Below are 19,630 nucleotides of genomic sequence, written 5' to 3'. Positions count from 1 at the left end.
CAACAACTACAGGTGGGGGAAAACCAAAAAAACAGAATGGAGAGAATAGCATTTGTGTGTCTGGAGTAGGGTTGCAAAATTCCGGGAATTTTCAAAGTTGGAAACTTTCCATGGGAATTAACGGGAATATATGGGAATAAACGGGAATATATGGGAATTAACAGGAATAAATCAGAAATTTACAAAATTGAAGGTTGGGAACTTAAATATAGTTGGAGAAAATATATTGTAGCATAATCTTGGCTAAAACAACCAGATTTAATGCAAGTGCACTATATGCTATTCCTCCATCACATGCACACAGCACACTTCTTACTGCAGGGCTATTGAGGCCACGCCCCCTACATGCACTGTGCATTCCTCCATCACATGCACAGATGATTTCTTGAACCCTGAAGGCCACACTGTTGAACCCAAAGCACAAGAGGGGGGCTCCTTTAATTTAAAGGGACAACGAGAAGTTTTTGAAAGTGAAGGGTTTTCACACTACATTTCCCATGAGCCTCCATGCGCACTGTGAAATAATTGGACCGGCGTAAGATGAAAACAGCGAAAACATTTGCCAAAAATGTTTTCATTGATCAAGAATGAAAGTCGGAGGTTGGAAGACGATCAGATACCGTCGTAGTTTCGACCATAAACCGCGATTCGGCGGCGTTATTCCCATGACCCACAGGGCAGCATCCGCAAAACCGAAACTAGGAAATGCTGGGTGAGCCGACCACTAAATAATAATAATAACAGTAATGTAGTTCATCCACATTAATATGACACTTTTTTTATAACCAAATAAAAACTCCTCGTTGTCCCTTTAACATTTTGAAAGGGATTTTTTTTTTTTGAGGGGGGGGGGTTGGGGGAATATTTCCAAAATTCCCCAGCTTAACTTCCCATGGAAAGTTTCCGGAAAGTTTCTGGAAATTTACCGGAAATTTTCCGCCCCTTTGCAACCCTAGTCTGGAGCAGAGCGGTGAGAACACATGATACACACTTTAACACAATCCTGTACACAAACACATGTACAACAGCTGCACCGTGAATACATGTGTGAAATGAGGGGGGCAACGAAACCCGCTGGATTGACAAGTAGCCATATGTTGTTGCACCAGAGCATTAAACAAGCCTTTGGTGAGGAGTTAACAAGCTTGTAGGGTTACAAAACACGACTGTCTTTGACCCAGGACTCCATGGGTTGATAATTACAGAAGGGCTGGAAGAAGCCAGAACACACAGAACTGAGGTTAAAGCTAAAGTCATCTACATTTCTACAGGGTTTTCTAATGTGTGAACACGGTGCAAAACTGTAACGTCTGAGCTTATGCGTGTCAGGAAAAACTAATCCAGTACAGTATCTTGAAATGACAGACAAAAAAACTCAGACATCAGGGAGGAACCAAATCTAACACCTTGCATAATGTCATGTTTTTCCTGTTGTATAGATGTTATACTTTTAAAGGTGAAAATAATAGATAGGAGAGTAAGCATTAATTGTTAGTAGCAATCATGTTCAATTAAGGATAACAATTTTCAGATCCGTGCTTGCTGAGCAGCATCCTGGAACAAAACCAACCATACGATCTCTAACTGAAAAGTCGAAGCCCCTTGTTCAGGAGATCACCGGTTTGACTCCTGACCGGGATGATCATTTACTGCGTGTCGGTCACCCCATTCTCTCTAATAACTAATAAAGGCAAAAATAACAGAAAAAAACAAAGAAAAACACGCACTCACCAACAAAACTCTCAGGAACAAACTAAAGAGGTGCACGGCCAAAAGATAAATTTAAAGAAACAAAAGAAAGGCCAGCACAAACTGGTTTCGAGACGTTGTCGAAACCGGTTTGTGCATGTTAAGCGACACGAGTGCTGCTGGCCTTTCTTTTGTTTCTTTAAAAATAACAGAAAAGCCTTACCTTTCCTTCCAGAAGAGGGATAATGTTTGTTGTTGTCGGCTAAATTGGTCAGGCTGGTTTGGGAGGAGTCTAATGCAGCTTTTAGGTTTTGAGGCAAAAAAAGAAAAGAAAAAAAAAAGATGTAGAGCTGAAATACTCAGCTAAAGAGGCCAAATGACCATTGGCCTTTACTGATGTGGTTCTTTATGGGGACCAGCAAAGGTCCATGAAGGGGCCCTTAGGGATTCCCAAGCATGATTATAGACCTAATTATTGGAACAGTGTATAATATTTTCTACATAAAGCTGTTGTCATACCAAACAGTCAGTTTGGCTGCATTAATCAAATGTACCTGGTTATGTAATGGAGGTCTGGTTACCCATATAGCATTTCATAACGGCCATTTTGTTGTAATCCCAAATCAAAGGCCACTGATAAAACAATATAACTTGCAACAAGAATCTGGTATTTGATTTGAGAAAAGTGTTATTCTTACATGTGTACAAGTCCTCTAGACAAATTTCTGAAGGTTCAGTTAGATTTTCTTGCTTTCATCTCCACCTCAGCCCTCCTTATGTTGAATTTGATTATGACATGGAGAATGGTTAGTTACTGGAGTGTAGTGCTGCAGTGTAGTGAAGTTTAAGCAATTTAAATCTTAAATTAATAATTTACAAGGTAATCCACAGAAAATTTAATTTAACTAATTTCAAACATTTATGGGCTGCACTTGCTTAAATGCCCACTGCTACTATACTACTACTGCTAGTAATAATTATCATAATAATCATAATGCAATTTTCTTTGTCTGGGTTTGACAGGAGCACTTTCCAAACAGTCGTGACATGGTGATTCTGGACGCACTGTTGTTTTCCCTGAAACCACATCCAGACTGACAGCTGTCACTAATCCTCAGAAAGCCTCTCCACTGTCGCTCGGTGATTAGTCTCTCCTGCTCAGTCTGCCTCTCTTCACACTTGGTTCGGTTCAACGCTGCGCTGCGCTGCGTCGGATGGGAGACGGATCCCGAGATAAGATCTCCCTCCAACGGTGGAGTGAGGGGTGTGACTTGTGCCGGACGCAGGGCGGCGCAAGAGTCTCAGAAATACCAGCTTGACTGTGGGAATAAAGGCGCTGTGTCACCTCTGCTCTGTTCCCCGTGATAATATCATGCCCTACCACATTAAATGCACCGAGGTATGGCAGTTAAAAAGCCACAGAGCCCAAATAATAGGCCTAATAAAAAATAGTGCTGCTACTGGTCCATTTTAACACACCTTGGCTCTTTGGACCTCCTCCCTGCAGATCCTTAATAGGCTGTGGAGCAAGAATAAAGAATCCATTCACATTATGTTATTTACTCTAGAGCAATAACACCTTTTAATAGTTTAGGCTGCCTTATTGACATCAGTGGGACTGGTCAGTGGTGGACAGCTCTCTTGTAAAACAATAACGCTCAAACAATAAAATCCTCCCGGGCTGGTGTCACCCATCACCACGATGGTGGCCCAGCGTGGTGAATTGAAAACCATACTTTCCACAGACGTGGCACGATTATTATCTCCAGCTGCAGTAAACAATAGAGTGCATTTAAAGGAGCCTGGAGAGATGTGACGCTCCTCCATGTCGGTTCAATGCCTGCGCGTAATTCGGTGTTTCCAGAGCGCTCCAGTTGCGCGGGGTCGCATCCAGATGTGTGTGTTTTTCTTTACTGTGCGACCGAGACGTCGAGGAGCCTCTGGACCAATCAGCACCGCCCGGGGGCGGGTCGTGTGTGGACTGTTGTAGATATGGAAAATGGACAATTTAACACGCACACTCATCATTCATGTCCCGACGGGGAGACCTGCGCTTTTGCACGCTGAATTGATTCGCAAATGCCCGGCCGTGGTGTGAAAAGGAAAATTACCAGAAAGGGGAAGAGCGTGGTTCGCCACCCGGTAAGAGCGAGCTCTGTGTCGGGGAGAAGTAGGAGCGCAGCGGGGATCGTACTGGGTGATTTCTCCTGTCTATGTTTAGAGGCTGCGTTCATTGTAGATGCATCTGAGTGGGGCTAATAACGGACGAGCCGATGTTTCTGCCGAGATTTATCACGCAGTCAGTGTCCAGACTTAGCCGACAGAGTGTTTCTCATGCGGCTCATGTGGATCTTAGATCATCTGGTGTAAAGGCATCAATTACCATTGGAAGCTCGTGTTGTTACAAATACAGCGGGACTTCATTGTCCGCTGACATATGGCAGAGGCACATGTTGCGATTGTAAAACTGGGAGTGTGTTTCTGAGTGTGTTTTCCACCTGGAGGCAGCTTGGACTGTAGTTCCTGGTGTATTGTTTGCGCGATGCTCAGCGCACCTTTGTCGCTCACACCGGTTAGATTGTAAGATGGGAATCACCCGGTAAAAGCGAAACTACAGGAGCTTTTGTTATTCCGTCGCGGTTGTAGCTCCTACATAATAGTAGCGGAGGATCCCTATAATTCAAATGCACCATTAAGTGCAACAGGGGCACTTTGATTTACCATATAGCGAAACGAGACCGTTTATGTGACAGATGCAGTTCAGTAAATCCAGGTGACTGGTGCTGGTGCTGCTGGTGCTGGTGAGGATGGTGATGTGCTGACTGGATAATAACGGAGAAGGCGACATAATATCAGAGAGTGAGAGATCAGGGAAATTTGGAGGACAGACGCGAGGGGGCGGCGGGACACTCCTCCGCCTTGACATTTATTTTTATGGACGCGTCCGGACGGTGCCCGTATCCGCGTCAGCCTGTGGTGACTTAACCGCGTCGTAGAGCCGGGGTCGCCAGGCGAAGAGGAGGAGGAGGAGGAGAAGTTGGTGTCTCCAGCCTCTCCAGCTGGTGTAATCGTGCAGTGACAGGACGCTCAGCAGCGGCTCACTGTAGTGGCTGTGGTAGCAGGACAGTCCGGTCCGACCCTCCCAGCTCAGGAACCTGCTACTGCCACCTGCAACGGATCTGTGATTCTGTGACAGGTAGTATGCTCTGAGGGTGGTGGCATGTTTATTTTCTGAGTAGCGTTCAAATGCTGATGCAGATACTGTTGTAGATATCGCTGCTGCTGCTGTCTCTGGGTCCTGGCGGAGCCCTGAGCCCATGCAGCCCTCTGAGCCTTGGAAAGTCTTCACAACACGTTGAGATCTTTTGGCAGATGATCTGCTTCTCCCACTTGACAGATGGAGCTGTGGGTTGCATATAACTCTGCCACCATCCAAGAATATTAGACTGTTGCCACAAGTTCAGCTGTCACACTGTTTCTGTATGCAGAGCGTGGCCAGCAGGATTAAACTCACTTTAAACTAAAAGCACACTGAATATGAAGTATTAGCACATTTACTAATTAGACCTTTACAGGTTGCTGAGGAAGACATTTGGGAATAGCATCATAGTGTAACATGAATGATTTCTTCTTAATTCTGTCATTCTGATTAACTATATCTCGAGCTGTTAAGAATTCCCAGTTACTTTAAAGCTACTTTGAAATATCTATGACACCTCAGTTGGAAAACAAATAGACAACTAGGATATGTCTTATTAATGAGGTCCACATAAAGAACAAAACAAACTTTGCTCTGGCTCCTGTTTGTCTCGGGTGCTGCCCTGGCATTCAATATATATTAGCTAATAACTCAGGAAGCGGATGAACATTACCTGCTTTCACATCCATCTATGAGTGCTCCGTGTCTTAATGAATCCCAAAGATACAAACAAGGCCGCCCAAGTTCATTGTGGCAATTAATTACAAGACTCTAGTTGTCTTTTCTTTATTTCTTATTTTCTTTTTTTGTGTGTGGAAAAAAAAAGAAACATGGCGACTTCAGTGATCCCAAATAAAGTGCTGTCATTATCATGGACGTGCCTTAAAAAGGCTCCCAGGGGAGGGTGGATCCTGACAGCAAGCTGTACATGGATTTCAGCTGATTTATGAAATGACTGCATTGTAATGGCAGCCCCCTCGTCTTAATGGGATTTTCCATTCACGATGGTTCTGTAATACCCTCCCTGGTGATTAAGAGAAGCACAAATCTTGTTGCATTGAAGCGCCGGCCAAGACAGACAATATTCATATTCCAGAGGTGCTGGACATTACCATAATCAAGGCATTCATTAGAGAGGTTGAGGATATCAGTGTGCAGCCTTTAGAAGTTATTAACCCTGATGGGTCACTGCTTATAGTGTTCATGTGTCCTCATGGAGTTTTTACTCTGCTTCTGCAAATGTTTAGATGTTGGAGAATCAAGGAGGAGTATTATAAATAAAACTACAGTGCTGGAATCAGTATTGTTGCCATGAGTAATAAAACAGAGGAGGAAAACAGATTTTAAAAACATTTTCATCACAAGATTTGGCATATCTTAAAGTCTCATTTGACAGATACACTCTGCTAATTGAACCTCATCTGGAATCCGCGTCTTCTTCCTTATCCCGGGGTCAGATGGCTTATCTTCCTCACGTTGTCAAGGTCAGATCGTTCCTAGGCCGATCTGATCTGAGTTCTGCGATAGGACTGCCTCCAGGCCCAAGCTGCAGAGATAAGATGAGTTGCAGGTTGGGTGCACCGCGAGCAGAACCAGTTAGTAAGGCAGATGGATTTTACTGCACGCTGATTCTGCAGTGTGTGTGTGTGTTTGTGTGTGTGTTGTCAGGTGCACAGCTAGGCACCCCGAAACACAGAGCAGTGTAATTGCAATATCAGAGTCCTCAGTAGGCTTATAGCACTCTATATGCTCAGAGCAGTGTGTCAATCTCGGCTATGATCTCTGTCTGTCGGGGGCAACAGAGCCTGATCTGCACGTTTGCTGTCCTTAGGACTGTAAACAGTGCTGCCAAATTCAGAGCGCGAGCTTGAACCCCCTAATAATTGTTTCTACCCATCTTGTTCATTCTGTTAATTAGCCCTTGTGGCGTTGGAGTGCAGCATATTGTTGAGACATAATTAATCAACCCCTGCTTGTAATTATGCTGGGTTTGGAATGTGAGCGCGGTTGGGAGGCTGGTTGCATTGCAGGGCATTCAGCTTGAGGTAAACACCTTATTAACCGTGTCAGAGCCCCTCAGCCCATGCACGGCAACTATGGTGTTATTAAGGTGGAGAAGAACGTGCTGTTATCCGTATTACGAAAATGGCCTCGTAAAAGAACCAGCACTTGATTTAAGTTTATGGCCATTATGGTTCCAAGGTGGTCGAGCTAATGGAAAAATACTCTGGTACCTGCATCGAGACGGCGGGACAGATTTTTACTTTTATACTGTAAAACGGTATTTGTTTAACAAAAAAAATTGTGCATATGCGTCTGTGTTATGTGTCAGCTTCCATATGCATATGGTATGTGTGGGAGTGCGAGAGTGCCTCCGTTTCAAAGGGCAACTAGTAGGTGAGGACAGAAAATAGAGCATGGATCACATCCCAGTGGTAAGCCTTTAATGCAGGTCTGTCAGGAGAGACGGCTGCTATTTTTTTCCCCCCTTCTTCATCTTTTTGTACCACAGCAGGATTTCTCTGGTTTGCCACAAACAGACAAACCTCACACACTCAGCCTGACTTCTGCTCAGGTTGTAGTTAGCCCCAAAATGATGGAAATGCAACCCTGCTATTATGCAGGCATCTACCACTCTTGCCAATAAAAACATACAGACTTAATGGGCACACACACAGATTCCTTGCTGTCCTGTCCCCTGCAGTCATTATAACAAAGAAACCTACACTAACCACCGTGTTAGTGTTACTTCTGCCACTTATATTCTCCTAATATTTGCTCTAAGCTTATGATGTAGATCTTTTTTTTTTCTTCAGGCGCTTTAATTATGTCCAATTATATATATATTATACATAATTATATAATACTTTTAACATTTTCATGAAACCAGAACCCGATTTTGATACTATTTCTATAGTAGATTTCATTGTAACTGCTGAAGTCTGCCATTACTACCCTGGATCAAGTTGCCTTCACACACACACACACACAGGAAAGAATGCATGCACATACAGTGCAACATCATTTTATTTCATTTTTTAAATATGATTCACTCTCTACGCTGTGAACATGTATGATGTTAATACAAACCCAACATTTCCTACTGCCTCCTCCACATTAAACAGAGGGTGACTTTTATTGTAAAGAAACCGCAAACAGAAACCACAGTGTGTTTATCACTGCTTCTGATGCAGACCGTGATGGGTCATCAAAAATGCATCTACAAAACAACGGCCTTTTCCCAGCTGCAGCTCACTTTCTGACTGCAGATGAGTTTTAATTTTTACAGTGTTGGAACGAGAAGCAGCAGCCACACTTACCAGCTCCTTTTACACTGTATGGAAAACTACTTGTACCGTGAGCAGTATGAAATCAGATTGTGTTCATGGTTTGACGGGAAAGGCAGATTATTGACTGACTTCTTTTAATAAGTGAGTTTGTTTGGCTGCACTGTAATAGATACACCCTTCTGGTTTATTTCTGACTACACTTGCTGTTACCACAGTAACCACAGACATTTAAGGATAAATTATTTACACACAAAATACTCGCAGTTCAGTTACATATGCGATGGGTAGGCGTAGACATAACTTCATTTTAACAATCTCAAGTGAAGCAAGATGGGAATTACTGCAATTACACAAACAACCCAGTGGGGCTATCTTCTGGTCCCGATTCACACTGTCACATCTCTGAAATGACAGAGTCCAAGATTTAATTTTAGCCCAACTGAACCTTTCACCTAACCACAAGATTTGTGTTTTCTTCAGTGCACTTCATTTGTCGCCAGCTTTAGGCCAGTGAAAACACACATGCCAGATGTGTCTTTAAGTATAGTTTAGACAGAAGCTTGCACACACTCGGGGCCCATGCAGCCAGAAAAAGACACTGAGCGGCCTGCTGCCACACTGGCACTAGTACAGTGCAATCATCCAGGATTTGTGTCAGAGTATCGCAGGCCTCCATCATTCAGGTGGACTATCTTTACAACCATATCATTTGGGAAGAAATAGAAGTATCATTTTACAAGGCATTTGGCCCATCCAGTGTCAATTTACAATTTGCTCTCTGTCACTACCCGAATCATTTTCAGACTTCATAATGCTGCTACTGCCGCTGCTTTTTGTCTTACATTAGCTCTCTGGGCAGTGACTGTAACCATAGTGTGTTTCCTTTTTAGAGTATTTATCATGTCACTTGTGCTCAGCGATGGCACTGTATGGCCAGAAAACAGAAAATTGAACAAATAAGGGATAAAGTCAATCTGTCCCTGAAAGACATGCATCTCTTTATAAACAGCATTTGGTGGAAGGAAAACACAAACTGACAAAAGCTGAATTTCCCGCAGAAGGCCATCATCAGTGACATCCATTTCTGAGCATGTCAGTTTTCATTTTCTATCAAAGCCCGGCAAACCCGCATAACCACAGTTGAATAAGCCGCTGTGTAAACACAATTCAAGGGAGCCAGATGGGATGACAAATTTCAATTCCATTTCTCTGAATGACTTAATAGTGTAGTTCTGTGTAAAAACCCGCAGCAGGTAGAAAAAGCTGAGGGAAGCCCTTAAGGCCCTCGGAGAGGAAGAGCTTGAGGGCAGGAAGTGTAGGGATTGGGTACAGCTGTCACCCATGAAATATCAATCATTAAGTCTATCTTCCCCTTTGCCCTTCTTTTCCCATCAGCCTCTTTGTCCTTGCCTCACCTTCGATTGCCCTGGACCTGTTGAACTTCCCATGTCCTCCTGACCTGCCTGTATTCAGCTTCCGAATTATATTATATTCAGCTAAGAGGTTTAGCCCTTTAAGTTTGCAAACAATGGTATTCCTGTCCTGGTTGATTTTGCAACTCCCAGCGTTACTGGCTCTGTCGTTGTGTGATTTCATACTTTAATATTTTGTCAGAAAATACAACAGAGGAGCAATCCCAGTGTCTGTTTTCGCTCCAGACAAAACAAAGTGGTGTTATTTCAATAAAGCCAGTCAATTGTAACTGTGATCTGATATTTTTTCTCCACACAACAGTGGAGCACTAGTTACCTTGCAGAGAAGTTGCAGCTGTTTGAACACTCTCTCTCTGGTTGCATAACTCCCTCGCAAAAGAACAACAACCTAAAAATGAATTACTTCAGAAAAATGCTTAAAATGACCATTGTCTTGTTTTGTATGAGGCGTAGGAGTGTAACGTTGAAACGGTAGAATATCAGAGAGGTAAAGTGAGGTGAGGGATACTTTCTTTGCTGATAGGAACATTGTGTAGAAGAGTTCGTTTGTCTTGCTCTGATGATACAAGATCCACCTGCCACTTTACATTAACTGACTTTAAAGCATTTTTTAATGCGTTGTCATATACTTTTTTCCTCCTCTTTGCAGTGTTGACACAATTTTCTCTCCGCAAGTGTTGACATAATTGCTTGTTCAGTACACTCTGAGTGAACCCTCCTCGAAGTTTCTTTGCACTCAAGGCGAACAAATGATCAAAGAATTGTTGGCCTTGCAGAGTGTATTCCTCACGCCTGTGATTAAGTGTTCTGCGCCCCTCTTCTCCCTCCCACCCCCCCTTCTGAGGATGAAGCAGGCATAATTGAAAAAGGAACATAGGACTAAACTGGTATTGTTTTTAAATGGGAAGCTCCACTTGGCTTAGAAAAGGGAGAGGAGAAAATGGGAGGGAGGAATGACGGAAGGCGGGACAAGTAAGAAAATTGAGGTGTAGCTGGGAAACAAATGACATGAGGTGGAACTGTAAAGCTTGAGTCCTGACCTCACCTTTCCTTGAACCCTGGTCTGCCACCTTCAGGCCCCTCGACTCAATGAGCCTTGTGGCTTTTTTTTTTCCCCCAGTGCTACTCACCCAACCATAATGATCCATCATTGATCCATGACAGAGGGACTACTCTCCCCACTTAAAGCCACTTTTCACCTGTATGTGTGTGTCCATAGATGTGTGTCTTCTGGCTGATTTGCAGCCACGGTCAGGTCCAGACTTGCCCTGCAGTTTCACCGGCTTACCTTCATCATTGTTTCTCCTTGTTAATGGCCACAGACTTCCTTTGTACAGTTTGTCCTTGCCCACAAAGAGAAGGATGGTAGAGATGAACAGTGTACAGCGGAGGCTTTCACACACTGGTAGCTTTCAGGTTGTAAGATGAAGGAATGGATTATTTCTGCTTTGTTATTTAAAAAAAATGTAGTTTCATGTGCTAATGTCCTGTAATAATATCTTCACATATAATTCTCTGTCCTCCTTTAAACCTATAAAACCTCACTGCCTCAGAAATATGCCAGCACTGGATAAGTGTCATGGAATGAAGAGTGGCAAAGGAAGGTTGCTTTTAATGATAGTGTCTTATTGTGAAATTGCAGTTTAAGTCATGGAAGTGGAAACTCCTCCTGTTGTTGATGCAACTGTAATAGAGTGAGACTTCGGCACTTTTAAATCAATGTAAATATCCAAAGTAGACGTTTATTTTAGCACGACAACTGCAGTAAGATGGACAAAAGCAATTGCGTCCCTATGTGAAATGAGTTGGCATTAGATTTGATAAGGTGATGGAATAAATTCCTCATGCCCATCAACATTACCATCATCATAATGATGCCCTCCATCACTTTTCTATTACACTTTCCTGCCATCGCTATCAATTATCCCCACAACCACAAATCACAAGGACAGCGCTGGTACACATCTCTCAGCAGAGTGTATCCTGAGGAAGATTGAAGTGTAATTGTATGCGTTGGTGGCAGGGGATATAAAGCACGGGCGGGGAAAAAAAGTAAAGAAAGGAAAATCAATGCCTTAACTAAAGGAGCGAGTGAATTATTGATGAGGAGTATGCAATGGGATCCCAGGTGTCTATTTCTTCCCCCAATCATGGATTGCTTGCTGCTTAGGCGGCCACAGTTGTAGCCAGAGAAGTGAGAAACGAGGATAGTGCCAAAAACCAAACCCTCTACCGTCTCCACAGGCGGATCAGCCGGCCCGAATTATCTGGTGCAGTGTGGTAGACGCTTGCCGCTGTGTTCACACACGTACAGTTAAAATCCATTTAAATAAAGACGCCAGTCTGCTGAGGCTGCTGCTGCTACAGTTGAGCCAAAGCCACACTGTCAAGGACTAGTGCAGTCACAAAAATCAGGTCTGAGTGAAGTTGGGGCCTCATTGGAAACAGCATTCATCTAACAGTGCGACTTTATCCACAGTTTTTCTCTCTGGGGTGTCAAGTCTGAAATATTTTTTTTTCTTGTATCCCCTCTCAGATGTTTTACTGCTTGGCTCACTTGGTTTGTCCATGTTGCATTAACAAAGAAGAAAAAAACACTCTACTTCAGTGGTTCCAAACGCATGACGTGGCATACAGTGTTTTGAAAATATTTTTTCCTTTTTTTTGTATCCATCCATCTCAGTCTGATTGCACGTTAAAGAGGAACTATGCAAGATTTTTAGCTTAATTATGCTACAATTAAACAGCTTTGGAATAATTGTGATGGTTTAATAAATGACTTGTAACTTGTTAGAGGGAGAATGGAGGCTCTCTGCCTTCAACGTATAGCATCTCTTTGCCGAAAACCAACCTTGCAAGATCAGTGCTGCCGACCCGGTGTCCCAGCTCTCGTCTCTGTGGCACTGCAACACAAACGTGCCCTGTAACCCATAATCTCTTGGTTATGACAGAAAAGACTTCACAAATATACACGTTGTAACATCATGTATGATACCTAATGTTATCCAACACTCCATGGATTGCTTTCTTGCTGTCTTCGTTAAGCACATGGCCAGGAGGAGGGTTAGCTTGTATAGTTCTCCCTTTAAAAGAGGGCATCCATGGCAAAAACTAATGGCAAAGGGGATCCGTCCCCAGATAGAAGAAAGATTTAGCCCCCCATGCTTTCAGTTCGGTGCTGAATGACCATTCAATTAAAAATGCATTGAGAAGGGTTGCTGTTTAGCTGGCAGGCGCCCCATATACAGAGGCTACCGTCCTTGCCGCAGCTGGCCTCAGTTCGAATCCGCCAGGTGTGCCCTTTGCTGCATGTCATTCCCCGTCTCTCTGCCTCCCCATTTCCTGTCTATCAGTTAAAGCCCCCCCCCCCAAAAAAAAAAGCACAAAAAGCAACCACTGGTGTAGTTAATCTATGCAAAAATCAACAGTTTTTTAATGACTTTTTCCAAAGCTGCGGTTTTCACGACATCACATATAGCACACATTCATAATCCGTAGTAAAAAGGACTTCAGTTCATACACAAACCGTTTTTTTTTTTTCCTGTGCCCTTTCGGAGGTGTAGAAATCAGAGGATGCATTGTTTACCCACACCACCAGTGTGCTGTTTGTTTTATTGCAAAGCAGAGGAGGCAGGCATCACTTCTGCTTGGCTGGAGAAGAGGCAGAAATGAGGAATGTGAATGAGAGGTAGAGAGCGCGGCCAGGTGAGACCTGAAAGCTGCCTTTGTGTGGCAGCTGGCAGTAAGAACACTGCCCTTCAGTGTGAGGTGTTCTCCACACACACACACACACACACACACACACACACACACACACACACACACACACACACACACACACACACGTGTATACTGTATATGTATGGGTGTCATGGGGTGATGTTTGGCGAAAACATGAAGCTGAAAAACCGTTGCAATTTTTGCGAATGAAACAGGAAAAAGCTTTCACCCTGGTCTCTCTCCAAGGTGAACGGACGTTTCAGAGCCATAAAATGCCTTTGTTTTCCCTCCGCCGTTCCAAATCTCCATTTCAGATGCTAAACGCTCTCTTATTTTCTCCTCCACTGCACTTCAACTGTATCTGGCTCCGTTCAACTGGAGCTTGAAGAGCATGATAATATCTCGTCCCCTCTGCTGCTCCAGGTTTAACATACTATCGCAAAAAGACTACTCCAGAAGTCGGCGCACATCTTGGCACAGCACATGTCGACAGTTATATATCCATCTTGTTTTCCACAGGAATTTGGATGCCAGGGTGGGACAGAGATAGAGGCAAGGTGGACTTCATGAGGAGATGGTTTTGATACAGCTAATCAGGGTTGGATAACTTTTTGCCCGAGTGATGACTTTAATTCTTTCTCAATTTTCCTCTTCATAAGCTCAAGCTGCAGAGGGATTGTGACAGTTAAAAATCCTCTACTGCATGTGAAACATTACCCAACTCTGCAGCTTTACTGCCATTTGATTACATGTGTGTTTTTGTGTATTAAATGTGATTGAGGTTGCAGATTACATATGTCTTTCCAAAATGAAAAGCTATCCGGATGAAAGCTTATACCCACCGGGCGATCATAAGTGTTAGTTATGGCATCTCTTGAAATAGCAGTTTCGCAGCCAATCCCGGACTGCGTCTCCATGTCAGTTGTGGAGGGGCAACCCTGTCTGTGTACTGATCTGTATTCTTGTTTGTTTACTTCTGTCCAGGAGGGGCCCTGCAGACAGCAGTCGCGCCAGGCACCATGAGGCAGCGAGCTTGGCCCGAGAGAGCGGAGAAATCACCCTTCATCACTCTCAACCAGGCTGGGCAGCGGAAGAAATGCACACAGCAGAAGCAGCAGAAGCAGAAGCAGCAGCAGCAGCAGCACACACCACAGCACAGACAGACTAATACACACATCTGAGAGTGCGGTGGAGAGCAAATGGGGAAGGCCGAGAGAGACTGAGAGAGGGCAGTCGGTAACTCGGATTGCATCATTCTAAATGGCAAAGTGGCCCAGGCCACACTCAGAGGCAGTGATGTCCTTGTTAACACATTGTCCTCTGTTAGAAGCTCCTTGTTAGAAGTCACAAGTCAGTCCCCCACCCCTGTGAGGCGACAGAGCTGAGGGGCAGAGGAAAAGAAACACAGAGGACGAGAGGGAGAGAGAGAGAGAGAGAGAGGCCGAGCGGAAAAAAGAGACAGTGACAGGCCCCCATGCAGGCGCGTAAGAAGTATGTTCTGCTGGGCTTGTGTGCGTGCTGCTGGCTGGTCCTCTTTTACTGGGGCGGAGGAGTCCAGCTACGTCTGCTCCGCCTGCTGACACGCCAGCGGGGGGAGGTCGTGCGCCCCTGGCCCAACTGGACCGACCGGGCCTTCCTGCCCCGCTATGCCCACCTGGACGAGCTCCAGACGGACCCCGGGACGTCCGAGTCGCCCCGCCAGCGGCGACAGGCGTGGTCCGCCATTTATAAGGACAGCCGCTGCCGCATGGAGACCTGTTTCGACTTCTCTCGGTGCCGCCGCAGAGGAAGGGAAGGGTTCAGGGTGTACATATATCCGTCGGAGAAAAACGACCGCGTGTCCGAGAGCTACAGGAAGATCCTGACGTCTATAGGCGAGTCGCGGTACTACACGTCGGACCCCCGGGAAGCATGTCTGTTCGTGCTCGGGATAGACACCTTAGATCGCGACCAGCTATCAGGACAGTTTGTGCCCAACATGGACGAACGCATTCGAGGTTACCCGTTGTGGAATGACGGGAGGAACCACCTGATCTTCAACCTGTACTCAGGCACCTGGCCTAACTACACGGAGGACCTGGGCTTTAACATCGGCCAGGCCATGTTAGCCAAAGCCAGCCTCAACACGGAACATTTCAGGCCAGGCTTTGACGTTTCCATCCCGCTGTTCTCCAAGGATCACCCTCAGAAAGGCGGAGAGCGGGGCTGGCTGGTGAGGAACACCATCCCGCCGCGCAGGAAGTACCTGCTAATGTTCAAAGGGAAGCGATACCTGACGGGCATCGGCTCAGACACCAGGAACGCGCTCCATCACATCCACAACGGGAAAGACATTGTGTCGCTGACGACGTGCCGTCACGGGAAGGACTGGGAGAAGCACAAAGACTCCCGCTGTGACCACGACAACCTGGAATACGAGAGGTAAGACCGAGGTCACATGGCCAGCGGGGAGGGCAGTAATGAGGTGATGTTAAAAGGAGAAACGAGCTGTGAGTCATTGTGGCACTATACAGGGAAAACCAAGAGTCAAGTGTTATTTTTTTATTGGGATATACACAGTGGTGTTGCCCCGTTCGCTTTCTTATTTGGGCTTGTTATGCCGTTTTATTGGTCTTTTGGATGTCAGATTTCTACAAAGCAGCGTCAGTGGTAGCTTTTGTGTATTTTTGTCTCTCTTTTATTGCCGCACGGTTTCTAGACTGGTTGAGTTTATGATGTTTGGCGGTGTTCGCTTTTCAGATCAAAGATTTTACACATTAACTTTGGTCCCTGGAAATGTAGACTCAGGTCAATACCTACAGCTTTGTGTTAGTAATATTCGAAGTACAACTAAACAATGGATGCGATGTAATGCAGTTTCTGACCCTGAGATGTTTTTAATCACACAGACATCTTTTTTGAAACGGTTTTCTTGTTGTTGTTGTTTGTTGTTTGTTGTCTGTTGTTGCATGGGGAATAACCCTGTCATTTCCACTTTACTTGCAATGATATTTCTACAGATTAGATGTTGGGCGGGGCGGATAAAACACACTGGGGGAAATGAGATTCCAGCAATGCTGAGTGTGACGATTTATTATTAAAACCAATTAATTTTAGCATGAGACCTCTGCCATAGTTTGAAAACAATTCCTACAAAGACATATATTATTTTAAAATCCAATCTTCACCCCTCTAAGCTGCATGGGCTCTTTTTTTTCTTCTTTTTTGTTTCCTTTAGAGAGAAGCGTTTCAAGAATATGAGCACTATTGTTGAGTTAATAATGAAAAGCTTTAGGAAACACTTCGTCTGCCAAATACACAATGTAGCAGCCACTTGGTAAACATGTCTTATCCTTTCAAGTACTTTTCAGAGCCTTCTACAGGCTTATTAGAACGCAGACAGTGATTTTAAAAACAGATGGAAATAAAAGCATACACTCAAAAAAAAAAAAGCAATTATTTTCTTTGCTTACTTGAATCATTAGCTGGTGTCATCAGTACCTTCCAGGGATTGATCTTCTTGGTAAAACCTTGATTTGTAATCACAGTGTAGTACTGTATTAATTATCCATTATAGAGGGGCTTCATTGTAAACCCAAACACATGCTTTCCAAGGTTGGATTTATCAATTTGAAGAATAGGTGGGATCTCTGAGCGCTAAGGGACGAGTTCCTGTTTACTGATGGTTACTAAGAGAACTCAACAGGGCTGATGTTATAGCTGTAAAAGTACTTTGAATTACTGATATAAAAGTTAATACATATCCTAAAGCAACAAAGTAGTGGGTAATTACAGTGTTATAGACCTTGTAAAAGATTAAGTATAGCATCTTGGTAATGACAAGTGCTGCAAATGCTCATTATTTTTCATTGTTACATTTTTCTATTCCATTGCACCAACTTGCAGCATTTTGCCTGAGCCGTAACCGAACATCACATCACATCATACAAGCCAAACTGTGATCCAGTCGAGTTCAATGACGTTTTGTGCGACTGTCATTATCCTCTTATATTCTATACCATGGTAATTACACAGCTGATACAGAGGAACAATACGTCCCTGTGCTTCACTCTTAACTTGCTTAACTTACACTTTGCAATGAAAGTTAGACACCGAAGTGCTGACAGAGCTCCTCATTATGAAGTCTGTGCCTGTCCATTCACAGACAGGAACCGTGAGCAGGATAGTCTGACAGTGCAGAACATTCACAGACAGCAGGAGATGGATTCTACTAAAAGTAGGAATCAGAATATTGAAAAGCGTAAGAGAAAAAGTAGTTTGTCTGTTCAACCATGACTCTATAGCAGCCTATGACATTAAGAATAAGGCCACAGGATAACTTCAGCAGAATTATGAACAGTACCGCTGCTCCACAATGATAGGTTGTTACGTTACAAATAAACAAAGATAATTCATGTGTTTAGGAATTTTGCAGGAATTAATTTCCTCGTCTGGTTCATTCTCTGACAAACAGAAGCAGAAAAAAACTCAAGTGCAGAAGGATTGAGGTCGACTTATGGGAAGCTAAAGCTGTTCAGAAATGTTTTCCATCACACAACACAAGCTTTGTGTTTCTGAAACCTATATCCCTCACCCACTCAGTGTGGGCTGCACTGTAAAGGCCTGCGCATACCACAAGAGGCAGAGAGACTTAAACTACCAGTGAACTGTCAAAATAATAGCTTTCTGTCAATCAAGTCATTGATTCATTGACAAATTGTTTTAGCGACAGTAGAAGTGCACTCACACACTCAAAAGAACTTAATAAGGGGATATACAGTTAAGCTGACTTATAATTAGACTTGTCATTTAGGACCTGTACAGTATTTTACATTGTGCTTTTTTAAAAACATCTAAATTGCTGAGATGATTCTCCTCTACTGGACTGACTGAACCTTTGTGGCATAAGGAGAGCTGAGGGCTAAACCCCAATTTGGTTCTGAGCCAGTGGCTGTTGGACGCTGTTTTCGGGTGTTCTCAGCATGAAGCATTTTAAAATACGATTTACCCTGGGATCACCAAGTGAGGCGGTGGTCCTGATCCAAGCGCGCACCTACTAGCATGCAGCCTCTAACTGGCTACCTAAGGCTTGTTTACATTGGGCTGGGCAGCAAAGGGATGGAGCTGCTCGACTCTGTATGAATGAGCTCATTTATTCCACACAGCCCACCAGTCAGACACCTGGGTGTGCGGGGGGGGGCTGGAGGAGGAAGAGGGGAGAGGATAGCAAAGGAGGAGGAGGAGGAGGAGGAGGAGGAGGAGGAGGAGGGATCCCTGGAGGTATTTTTGTGGCAGATTTGGATATGGCAAAAAGCTCTGAGGGTGTGAGAGTGTGAATAGGGGAGGCGATGTGAGAGACAGCTGCCGATTGTAAGAAAAAAACACACACAAAAAAAAACACTGGATGATTTTTTTTTTCCTCTCCCTCTTTTGCCTTTTGTATGAAGTCTCTTTATCTGGACACGGGGGGGCTTTTAGCCTCAGAGAGAGGTGTGAAGGAGGAACTCAGGGTGGGGTGGCAGGCGGAGAAGGAGGCCGGGGGAATCACATCTCTCTATTAGCAACCCTTTTGAATGTCTTATTGGGGAGAAAAGAACGGGATTTCTGAGGGTGGAACATGAGAACCGTGGAGACTGTTGAATTCATATGAATGAGAAATAGAAAAAGAGGACATTATAAAAAGAAAACACGTGAGCAAAGTCTGTGTGTGAAAACCAAACTCATGCCAGGTAAAGACGCAACCTCACCTCTCCATCTGTCTGCTAACTCTGCCGTATTCTCCTTTTATTTGTTCACTCTTCCAGATCTTTTTGTCAATAATCCAGAGCCTGTACTAATAATAATGATAATAGTCCCCGTCACTGAGAAAGCACGCGTCTTTGTGTGCGTGGCTGTCACTGCTGTGTATGCATGAGCTTGTGGTGTTGTTTGTGTGTGTGTGTGTGAGACTGTGTCACAGTCAATGAGGCTCTTAGAAGGTGGTACCAGGTTAATGAGCGCATGCATCTGGTACAACAGCAGATTAGCCCTGAGGGACCTGGACAAGACAGCAACCAACGGACAAAGGGCACGAGGAGGAGCAGGAGGAGGAGGGAGGAGGAGGAGGATGACGTAGGGAGCGGGGGAGGGGAACTCGGACAGAGAGATCAATAGATGATCGTGCGCAACATCTTCTATTTTTTCACCTTTACAACAACCTTAATGTACCATCCAACCTTTTCAAGCTAAAGAGAAAATTAATTGGGCTTCAAATTGCTTTTATTGTTTTTTCCATTAACTTTAATGAGTTTTTCCAACAAAGAAATACTCAAATTACTAAA

At 44.2% G+C, this 19,630-nt stretch overlaps 1 protein-coding gene across 2 annotated transcripts in view; it reads left to right on the top strand.

The window, feature by feature from the left end:
* The first annotated feature begins 3,604 nt into the window (after positions 1 to 3,604).
* Positions 3,605 to 19,630, top strand: part of ext1c (exostoses (multiple) 1c) — an 83,189-nt gene continuing 67,163 nt past the window's right edge. Inside the window, exons 1-2 of one of the 2 annotated variants that reach the window (XM_085791219.1) lie at positions 3,605 to 4,885; positions 14,316 to 15,752. In XM_085791219.1, the coding sequence (XP_085647345.1) occupies positions 14,806 to 15,752 (947 nt within the window). In that variant the 5' untranslated portion in view covers positions 3,605 to 4,885; positions 14,316 to 14,805. The remainder of the gene's footprint in view (positions 4,886 to 14,315; positions 15,753 to 19,630) is intronic. The other variant, XM_085791218.1, reaches the window with a different exon arrangement.

This window comes from Trachurus japonicus, chromosome 11 (genome assembly GCF_045865225.1).
Source record: "Trachurus japonicus isolate A0001 chromosome 11, Traja_1.0".
Classification (NCBI taxonomy): domain Eukaryota; kingdom Metazoa; phylum Chordata; class Actinopteri; order Carangiformes; family Carangidae; genus Trachurus; species Trachurus japonicus.
This window is presented reverse-complemented; position numbering and strand designations above follow the sequence as displayed.